Here is an 11693-nt window from a genome sequence, read left to right as displayed (position 1 = left end):
CCATGCTTAATCTCGTATGCCGTCTAAAAAAAAAAAGAAATCTAGCTATTTAATAATCTATAGCACAATACACATCACTTACTTAAATATTTTGCATATTTATACAATGCAACCAAGGAAAATATAAATACTTATGCATCATTGTAAAGTAGAACCATAAGGATCCGAAAATGTTTCAAGGGTCAAATATGACAGAACAGTTTCTTTTTTTTAAAAAAAGGCATAAATTCACCTCTAGAAATTCTATACTTTCATGATCCATAATTACATCAATAAGTATTTTTCAGAATAGGTCTATTATGTTTTTAGAACCATGTCAGTATCTCATTGTGTGGATCTAAGTTAAGAAATCAATCAGCGAATTCTTCACTTAAATGGATGTAGAATCAAATCCTTTTGCAGCTCTTTGATGACAAACAGCTGGATAGTGTGGAGAGCAACCAGGCATTAACAAAGGGCAGCTGCTAACAAGTCTCAGTCTGCTTCAGTCACACTACACATTAATCTTGCAAATTGGCAAATCCAAGTTTTTTATCAACATAGAAACTATAGATGGATATAAAATAAAACTTTATTGTGTATTTCTTATCTAATTTATCCCATATGGACAATGTTAATTCCTGCGAACCTCCATGAATATAAGACCATAGAAACATTTCAGTGCATTTAAGTTCTGTGACTGGTGCACTGGGATTTTAGGAAATGGATGTAGTTCATATCATTTTTCAAAATTCTGTATAATATTATCTACAAATGGAAAAATACAGACACGTTAAATAGCATCATACCTAAACTAACATTTAGCAAGTACAACATCTGGTACACAATATGAATTTCTTTGGATAACATGACTAAATCACTATGAAGTTAATAAAATTGACCAAATTTATCTGTACACTTCCAGTCATGGTGACAGTTTACTAAATGTAATTAAGGCCATTTTCCCTGTGCTGGAGACATGACTCCTTAGTTGAGAGCACTAGCTTGTCTTCAAGAGGTCAGGTTTAATTCCTAGCAACCACACTTTGGTTGAGAGCAACCTCTCTAATTCCAGTCAGTCACAAGGCATTTGATGACCTCTTTTACCCTTTACAGGAACCAGGTGTGGCTGTGCTACATGGCCATAATGCAGGTAAATTATCCATACACAATACTAATATAGGAATTTAACAAATCCCTTCAAAGGAGAAGAAAATTGGAGAATAAGGTTTCTTTTATCACTGTAATTTACTAAGATTTCTCTCTCAGGACAAGGTTGTGAGTCACCAGGAAGAATATGTGAGAATAAATACATGCTTAACCTACGTTATGAAAATTTTGTCTTACCTACAATATTGCAGAAGTGAGAGTTCCTCGACAGTCAGTGAACAGAAACATGAAAGAGATAGTTTCTCAATTTCTTACAACACTCAGGCAGAAGTCCATCCCTATGAATCAACACAAGTGGGCTAAAAGTTGCATAACCAAGAGCCAGAAACTTTTGAACATTTGGCATCAAGGATTTTTCTGCTAAAGAGAGACTTAAAAATAGAGAAACAGCACAGTCAGCCCAATAGAAGAAAACAAAACAGAGCATCAGAATGAGGACACTCTGAGCAGCTCTCAGCTCAGGGGGAGTTCTGTAGAGAAGCTTGGAGTTCTGAAGGTAGAGGACATGCTGGTGGTGCTTGTGGAGAAGAAGTACCATGTAGCCACTGGCGACTCCCATGGCTGCCTGAAACACAGCATCTCTCAGGACCATGAGAGGGAGAACAATCCATTTTGTTTGCTGACTTTCTAACATAAAATAGCAGTAGCCATCTTCACTCTTAAACTGTGATATATTCAGGCTTGTGATGGAATGGATTAGGTTCATACCTATTAAAGCGTTGAGTATCCAAAAGAATGAAAAGATTGGAAGGATGTGCCATGCAGACTGTGGTCTGAGCCTCCTCCACCCAGATGTTCTGGGACTGATGATGATGGCCTGGACCACAGTGAGGAGACCGCTGGTGCAGATGGAGACCCCACGGGCCACCCTTGACAGGTAAACAATGATCTTACATCCTATGTCATCTAGGAAGTTTCTCAAACCAAAAGTTACCATTGTTTTTGGCAATCCTTTTGCAAGAAGGATTATGATGTTTGTAAAAGCCAAGTGGATGAGAATAAGATGTATGGGTTTCTTCTCAGGTCCTCTGCACCAACTGCTCATATAATTCACAGAAATAGAAATGTTCCCCAGAGTTCCAAACACAGCCATGAAGAGGAAAACTATTTGCTTAATAAATTTCAAAAACATTTTTTCATTTCTGGGTAGAAAATCTTGTATTCAGGATACAAAGAGTTTTCAAGAAAGCATCAGTAGTTCTAGACATTTATCTTAAAAACATTTTGCACAATAGCATTTTCTGGTACACGAGAGTCAGTGATGGACACATGTGCTGCTGTAGACTGGGTCCCCAAACTCCTCCTCTTCCCTGTGGACTCTGAGTTATGTGTGTGTTCTAATAGGTGAGTTTGGAAACTGGAATAAGACTCTATGGTTTTAAAGGAGGTGTGTTTGAACTCTCTACTAGCAAAATTGACTTCTGTGAATGTGTCTCTGTGTGTGTGTCCCTGTTTATCTGTGTGCATGGATTATGCTAACTACCTCTCAGCATACCTGAATTGAACTTCATTTTCCTGCAACCAAATTTCTTCCTTTTTTCTCTATTTCATCATACCCCCACCCAGGTTCAAAGACAAAGGCCCCTTTCTTATTTTTATCTTAGTGTAACAGTTTCCAGATATGCATTTGGCTTCAAAGCTTTGTAACTTAAATTTCTACATATTAATATTTTTAAAGTTTTTATGTTGACTCTTCTATGATTTCATTCAATATAAATGTTTTCTAGTTATATTTAATAAATAGTTCTAAATGTCAAGTCCAATTGCACAACCTGTCCAGATAGAGGCCTTCAGTTAAAGCTGAATCATCAAATTAGAATGTGAAAAATTTCATACAACTACCAGGCTGTAGTTAGGGATGGTGTCTAGCAGAACCTTGTGTTGCTTCATAGAAGGGGGCTAGCAGAGAGCTGTGATCCTAGTGAATGACTTCAGGGTATCTGTACCCCAGTGAGTTACCTCAGGACACATAAGGGAACATGGAACAGCTCTGGACCTGGGGATGCTGATGAGGTAAACCTAGGAATTGGATTAATGAAGGATTATATTGTGCCATGAGATGAGTGTAGTTTTTGAGTCATATGTCCTCAATACCAACTGTTTGTAGCACAGTAAGTACTGGCATACCTGTGTGAACAGGAATTCCACTATGTAAGAGTTCATGTTAGCATTTGCTTCTGTGGGGCCTTTTGAGTAGCAATTATGTCAGATTGTTTTACAGCCTGATTTTCCTCCAACCTGTTTGTCAGGCAGGCTGCTTTTTATTTACCAGTCCCAGGTGATTCCAGAACTTGGTTCTGGATAGGATGCTATTCTTCAAGTTCTGGAGCTCCATTCTTATTTTTCAGAGATTTGTGGTAAGCTTTGGGCTCCTGTTCTAGGATAAGAGGAATCTGAACATTAGAGTGGCTGCAAGGGTTTAAGAGTTCTTAGTACTTGCAATGTCTCTGTTCCCTGCCGTCCTTCCTGTTAAACTGACAGGATAACTTTACATGTCTATGTCCAGATGATCTTACTGGTGACCTTCATCAACCTAGCCTTGTTCTGAGATTTGTGATCAGGTGGCCTCATGACTCTAGAAATGTCAGTTTTTGCTTTCAACTGTTCCTTTAGCAAAGAGGTAATTATTGCCTGTGTGAGTCCTAGAGGCACAGTACCATCTAAATATCTGTACAAATGAAATGTTCTCCAGATATTAATAGAAGACACATCAGCATTCACTGCCATATTAAGAATAAAAAATTAAGTGTTTTGTCAGAGATTGGAATCTGTCAAAATCCCTGATATCAGTTCACTCAAGTACTGATGGAAGATATTAACATTTTCCTGTTTCTTTAATCCTTGTTTTCATAGGGATTTTTTTTTCCAGTCCTCTCTTCCCTTTTCCAAGCTTTAAGTCATATTTGAGACCAGGCTCTGATCTTCTAATAACTGATTCCTTTCTACTGAAGTCACTGTCAGTGGAGGAAGAAGTGTCCCATCTTCCACATTATTTGTGAAATGCTAAAGGAAATGAATTTAAAAGTTGGAATGGACTTATGCTTAAATTGATGAAGTAAGTTACATCCACTCATCCTGTTTTTCTCTAAAAGAAGTGAGCAGGCAAACAGACCAAACTAAAAAGATTGTTGTTCTTTGCTGCTTAGCATGGGATAAACTTAAGATGAGCTGTTTCAGGGTGTACTCCCCCACAGCCTGGATTCTAAATAGTGCAGTTCTCAAGATGGTAACAATAACTGTACACTGAGTGTTGTATTCTTCACCCAGCATGGAAAATAATGACTGAATTTAAGACAAGTGTTACATAATAGTATGTGATAAAATCTAGAGCTTTTAAGGATAAATACAAATGAAAACCCATCAAACGGAGTTAGAAGGCTATTGTAAAAACTATGCCACATATTAGAAAAATGAAAATGCGTCAAAAGAGAAAAGTATAACTGTTACTAATACTAGTGACACTGTTGAAGTCACAGTGCTGGCAAACTGACACCTGAAAGCAATAATTTTTGTCTTTCATCTATCTATTTTTGAGAGAGAGAGAGAGAGAGAGAGAGAGAGAGAGAGAGAGAGAGAGAGAGTCTCTGTAAATGAGGCTAGCCCTGAACGACAATTCCCTTGGCCCAGTCTTTCTAGTCTTGACGTTACAGTAATGTATCATGATTGCCTCCAGGGTTTGACAGACAGCTGAAAATCTTATCTGTCTTATTAATTCATTTAGAAAGGTAGCCTTAGTCAAAGACCCAGTCAGAGATCAATCATGATCCTCCAGCCTGTGAATGGCTACTGATGCTTCAGCATTTCTGTTCCATTTCAGTATCTCCTGGAACGTGTTTCCTTTGATCTTTCTGGAGCCAGGGACAGAAGGAAAGTGGAGGTCCTGAGATTTACGGAGCCTCTCTACTGCTCCCTGAGTTAGTCAGGGAGATTCCTCTGCTTTAATGAAACTCTCCATGGCACAGCAGAGGGGATCGAAGCTCTTACCTCCATGTACTCACCTGGACCTCTGTGGTGCAGACAGGATCTGGAGCAGCTCTGGGAAGGTGACACTTTCCAGGTCACATTTGTACCATCAGGATTTGTGGGCTCTTGGCTGCCATCAGGATTGCAGACTTCAAGTTTCATGTGGTCACAGTGTCAGGGGGAAAGATGGCCTCTGCAGAGCCCCAGTCCCTAATGTACAACTTCCTTTTTTTTCCACAATTACTACATCTGTTTTGCTCAGAACCTATTTTAAGCTTACTTAGGGATTAATTATTTTGAGAATAAGAATGTGAGTTGAGAAAATGAACAACTAACTATGTTTCTGTGTATGGAGCTCCCTGCAGTTCCTGACTGTTTTTCATCCTCACAAAGTGCCAAGCTGTGACCTGGGCAGAATCTGCTTCTGACACATGGACAAGTCTCTTGCTGTTCTTTATCAAATCCCTCATTGGACAGGAGCAGAATAAATGATTCTCAGCTCTAGGGATTCTGCTTAATAAGAAAGTTCCAAACATGGACCAGGACAATTTAGAGTCCCTTGTTCTACTTATGCCCATCTGTAGTGAAGAACTTTGCTGTAAATGACTCAATCATTCCTGCCCATTAAAAACTTTAAATACCATGTGGGAATTGAAATATAAAAGCCTCCCCAATACTTATCTTATCCTAAAAGCAATCTTTATTTAGAAACATTTAAGGGCACTTTTTAAAAACTTAGGTGTGTCCTAGAGTGGTCCTTCTGTGTATTTTTCAAGTTAGTTCCTAGGTGGACATTCCTATCCCAAATGCTACATGATACAAATAAACATGGGTTCAGGACTGAGATTTAAAATGATGGTATCATGTGTCAGGCTACAAGATCAACTCAAAAAAATCCTATATACAAATGAGAAAGAAGCTAAGAAAGAAATCAGAGAATCATCATCCTTTACAATAGTCACAAATAATATAAAATATGTTGGGGTAACACTAAACAAAGAAGTGAAAGATCTATTTGACAAGAACTTTAAGTCTTTGAAGAAATAAATTAAAGAAGGTATCAGAAAATGAAAAGTTTCCCCCATACTCTTGGATAGGCAGTATTGACTGAGTTTTTTGTCCTGCCCGGTTCCCACAGTTGTTAAGTTCCAAACAAATCACACAGAGGTCTACATTAATCATAAGCTGATTGGCCTTGTAGCTCAGGCTTCTTATTAATTACTTCTTACATCTTAAATTGGCCCATTATTGTTGTCTATATTAGCCACGTGGCTTGGTACCTTTTTTGGTAAGCCAGACATATCTTGCTTTCTCTGCATCTGGGTCACAACTACAGAATGAAACTTCCCTCTTCCAAGAATTCTCATTGCTTCACCTCTACTTCCTGCCTGGTCATCCCACCTATACTTCCTGCTTGGCTACTGGCCGATCAGCATTTTATTAAAAATAATACAAGTGACAAGATAAAAGACCATTGTCCCACAGCACCTCCCCCCACTTTTTTAAACAAGAACTCTGAATCTATATTTTTTGTTTAGCTTTTCTCCCGACCATTATCCATAACAACTTGTAACCAACATTCTAAACAGAGGAAAATAGCCATAGTTCATTTTTGGGAATGTGGGCATAGTTTTCCAATCTACTTCCTGCTGATTGGGGCGTTGATAAACTTATGGGGACCTAAAGAAAATTTATAATTATGATCAAGTCATGATTGGAGTATCCTGTGCGGCTTGACCATCTCAGGCAGCAGTCTTGAATCTGTTCTGGATGTAGAACTCAGACATCTGGGCCATCAAGGTCTATGTGTTGCTTTTATTGGTTAATGAATAAAGAAACTGTCTTGACCTGTAGTAGGGCAAAAGAACAGAGCTAGGTGGGAAAAACTAAAGTGAATGCTGGGAGAAAGCCTTGTAGCCCTGCCAGAGCCAGACAGAATTTTAGCTAGTAAGCCACAACCACATGGCCATACACAGATTAATAGAAATGGGTTGAATTAATATGTAAGAGTTGGTCAATAAGAAGTTAGAGCTAAGGGGTCAAACAGTGATTTAAATAATACAGTTTCTGTGTGATTATTTTGATTTTCATAGGACTCAAAACAACAGCTTCATATGGAAAAACAGAAAACCCAGGATAGCCAAAACAATCCTGTATAATAAAGGAACTTCCAGAGGCGTCACCATCCCTGACATCAAGTTCTATTATAGAGTTATAGCAATGAAATCAGCTTGGTATTGGTAAAAAAAATTGGACAGATTGGTCAATAAAATAGAATTGAAGATCTAGATATTAATACACATACCTATGAACACTTGATTTTTGACAAAGAAGCTAAAATTATACAATGGAAAAAATAAAGCATCTTTAACAAATGGTACAAGCACAACTGGATGTCAACATGTAGAAGAATGAAAATAGATACATACTATTCCTAATTACAAAATTCAAGTCCAAATGGATTAAACACCTCAATATAAATCCAACCACACTGAACCTGATAGAAGAGAAAATGGGAAGTAGCATTCAATGTATGGGCATAGGAGACGATTTCCTAAATATAGCCCCAGTAGCACAGATACGAAGAGCAACAATAAATAAATGGGACCTCCTGAAACTGAGAAGCTTCTGTAAAGCAAAGGACATAGTCAATAAGACAAAAAAAGCATCCTACTAGATGGGAAAATATATTTACCAACCAACATCAGACAGAGAACTGATTTCCAAAATATATAAAGAACTCAAAAATTAGACATCAAAATATCAAATAACCCAATTAAAAACTGGAGTATAGATCTAAACAGAGAATTCTCAACAGAAGAATTTCAAATGGCTGAAAGACACTTAAGTAAATGTTCCTCATCCTTAGCCATCAGGGAAATGAAATCAAAACTACTCTGAGATACCATCTTGGTATGAGACTTGGGTCTCTTCTCCTTCTACACCTATGAAGTATGTGTTTGCTCTTTCTATACTGTCCCAGACTTCACTCTATTTTTATTTTGCTTATTTAACATTTTCTTTGACTGAATGATCCAGTTCCTCACTTAGTGTTTGAGATGTGATGCTTTCTATTCCACTGACAATGTTTACAAGATACCTCAGACACAGCTGCTCTCCAATTGATGGCCATGGAGAAGAGTTGAGTTTCCAAAAGTCACAGCCCTGACTCCCGCAAAACACTGGCTCCAGTGTCAGAAGGATCTGGCCAAGTCTGTTACTGGACACAGACTTACACAGAGCCAGTTTCCTTCATCCTTCATCAGGACCTCTGAGATAGAGTTAGGGGGTCAGCCTGCCTCCATACATAGAACGTCAGCAGAATGCACCTTACTGGCCTGCTCTTGATTCCTCCCTCAGTTTCCTGGTTTATGTAACTCAGGTTATGCACCATACAACGTGAGCTGAATATCAATCATTAATCAAGAAAATGACCCACTGCCTTGCCTACAGTCCAATTCTCTTAGTGCATATTATGCTTAACGTTTAACTACTGTGCTTAGGAGATATGCAAAAGAAAATTGGTTTTAGCTTTTAAGCCCATAGTGTGTACAAACTGTGTCCTGTTAGCCTTCTTTACTTTTCCTGGGATGTTAAGGGTTATCACTGTAATTATGTAGTCTTCTAAAATTTTTACTAAAAACTGCCATACATGCAAAATAACATGCCACAACACTAAAGGCTATTTCTGCTTTTGTAAAACAAGTCTGCTTGCTCAAGATAACCAGGGCAATTGCAAGACGTTTCTTTGCTAAGTTGAGCCCCTGCTTGCAAACAGAGCGGATAAATGCTTAACATGAACCCAGAGTGCAGTCTTGTGTGTTTTGCCTTTATAAACTCCTGGCCAAGGAAGGTGGTTGCTACATCTTGGGAGTTCTGAATCTTAGAAGCAGTCCTGATTTGTTCAGGAGCATGGAAAACGTAGCTACATAGGTGAGACTAGTGAATCTATGAATGACCACAGACCCATAACATGATCCAATGTAGGCATTTTCTCAGTTGAGGTTCCTCGACCCAGATGACTGTAGTTTGTGTAAAGTTGGTAAGAACCTAAAGATCACACAGGCATTTCCTGCCCGATTTGCAGACAGCTGTTTCACTCCCCCCAGCAACTGTTTCCTGCTATGTCTCCCTGGGAAGAGGACCTTGTGAGTGTGCTAAGTTTAGTAAGCTTCCCCTGGCTTGTGTGTCTCTTGCCACATCCAGAGGAAATAATTCAATCTGAAGGAAATAGCTTTGCAGCAATGCCCCCATGATGCAGTCTGTTGGTGTGGGATATTTCCACATGAGGAGTGATGGTTGGATTTTGAATTTGAGCCTCATCTGGACTATTAAAAACCACATAGCACCCTTGGAGAAGAATTTATTCCCTGTACTTTCCTGTGTATTTTGTGACCATCATTCATGACTCAATGCGCATGAATTTTATTATTTATTCATTTATCCTTACAAGTTTCCTTAGCACTTTTGGAAGGAGTACCAAGTAATGCTGAGAGGAGGCCACTGTACTCTGGAGAGTTTGCTACTTTCTCTGGCCACCTCCACTGGGCCCTGTAAACTGGACCCAGATGAGATACATCTCCTGACTCTTCTTCCTCATTTTTCTCTTATGCACATTGTTCCTGGGGGAGCCAGGTCACATAATATACTGGCAACTATTGCAGATTCAATGATCTGGGGTACAAACTTTATGTAAACTAGCAGCACGTGTTTAAGAACCATTTTCTAAAGGTATTACTGTGTGGCCTTGTGTCTATTTTCACTCAGTTCTCTGTGATAATATACATAGTTGTGTTTTGGATCCTGGACTGGATGGATTGGAAATGGAAAAAAGAAAGAAAGAAAGAGAGAGGGGAGGAGGGAGGAAGGGAGGGAGGGAGGGAGTCCCCTAAATGATACAGATTCCTACTGGTATGCAAGGATGATGTTCATAAGTTGGAGATTGTGAAGAATAAGTGCATTTACACACCCTGGTCCAAAGGTCATGTGTGGTCACGTGTCCTCTCCCTCCCTGGCCTGGGTGAAAGGAGCAGTGCCCAGCACCGTGGATCCAGTGCAGTGCTGAAGAGGACTCTTCATTGACTGAGGAGGAGAGGTTTGGGGAGGGCAGTTAACATTGTAGAAATGATTCACTTCACTTTTAACCCATTATTCTGGCATGCTCTTCTAGTGAATGAAATTATGCTTTGTGACTGAGTGTAATGCATGAAATACCTCTGTATTCCAGCACGTGGGAGGCAGAGTCATTATGACTGCAATGTTGAAACCTGCCAGTTTCTACTAGTGAGACTTAGTGTTTTTTATATGTTTATTTGTTTTAAGGAAAAAATAATAAGACAGCTGCATGTCCTTATCCACAAATAATAAAACTTAAATTCATCATTAATTTACAAGTAATGTAAAATCCATTTTTATGGCAAGATGCATATGGATTTCTTTTTCAGTTTGTCCTCTCCTCCCATTCCCCTTCTCTTTTACCCTCTCACCGACAGCTGTGTCTCTCATCCGCCCCCTCCACCATTTTAAAGCAGAGTCTCATTTTGAAGCCCAGGCTTTCCTGGAATTCACTATATATGCTACCTAGGCCTTAAATTCATGGTTATTGTCCTGATCACCACCAAACATGCTTGCACTGAGTGTAAGCCACCACACTTGGCCACCTAGACCTTGTAAATTAACCAAATGCCTTCCCTGCTGTTGCCATTTATCTCTATGAAATAAGGAGCACCCCCATCTACAACATTTCCTGCTGTGTTTCTCAAAGCAAGTATGTTTGCAGGATCAGGTTTTAGAAAAGGAGATCCAGGGAAAATGAAGCAACAAAACCTAATCTTGATAAAAATTTGGCAAATGATTCCTGGTCTATAATACTAGTAAAAACACAGTCTGGAGACTTGGAAGATTTACAATCATATCACTTCGCGAGCAGCAGAATAGAGAATGGGGTGTCTGTTTCACTCTGACTGTGAACTTTAGGTCTGCTCAGAGCTTCAGCTTACCATGATTCTGTTCTAAAAAAACCATCTTCTTTAGCTACTGGGATGAGATTTATTTTTGTTATTTACTATCAAGGAACTGTTGTCTAAGGAGAAACTTAAAAATGCAGGAAACCACATCCTGCCCACTAAAGTAAAGAACACACAGCATTAGGAGGAGGACACTGTGCAACTCTCAGCTCAGGGGGGTTTGGTTGGAAAACGTAGGGTTCTGCAGGTAGAGGACATGCCAGTGGTACTTGTGGAGAAGTGCCATGTAGCCACTGCCCACCCATCTCTCTTCTTCAAAGTAGCATATTCCAGTTTGAAGTCGACATTTTTAAAATATAGGTTAGTTTAATCCAGCACTTTTCCTAATCAAATGTGTTTTAGCAGCTGCCATTCCTTCATTAGTAAGCAAAGTATCTAATGTTCACACAGTAACATGCAGGATTCAGAAAATCTGTGTATTTCCCATCTTCATGTGGCTTATTATTAATTTTTTCACTTTAAAAGTTTTAAACTAGAAGTAGGATCAAAACCCAGTGCCATTGTCCTTGGCTTCTCAGCAGCCCTCATTGTCCGCCATATTCAGAGAGTCCGGGT

General features: G+C 39.1%; 1 protein-coding gene across 1 annotated transcript; it reads right to left on the bottom strand.

Moving 5' to 3' along the window:
* Positions 1–1322: 1322 nt before the first annotated feature.
* LOC102001184 (vomeronasal type-1 receptor 4-like) lies at positions 1323–2390 on the bottom strand. The gene is given in 2 exon segments (XM_026782921.1): positions 1323–1385; positions 1388–2390. Coding segments are annotated over 2 exon segments (957 nt in total). The 5' UTR covers positions 2282–2390.
* Positions 2391–11693: the final 9303 nt, after the last annotated feature.

Source organism: Microtus ochrogaster, chromosome 16 (assembly GCF_000317375.1).
Source record: "Microtus ochrogaster isolate Prairie Vole_2 chromosome 16, MicOch1.0, whole genome shotgun sequence".
Classification (NCBI taxonomy): Eukaryota; Metazoa; Chordata; class Mammalia; order Rodentia; family Cricetidae; genus Microtus; species Microtus ochrogaster.
The sequence above is the reverse complement of the archived record's forward strand: the minus strand, read 5'-3'. Positions and strand labels throughout refer to the sequence as shown.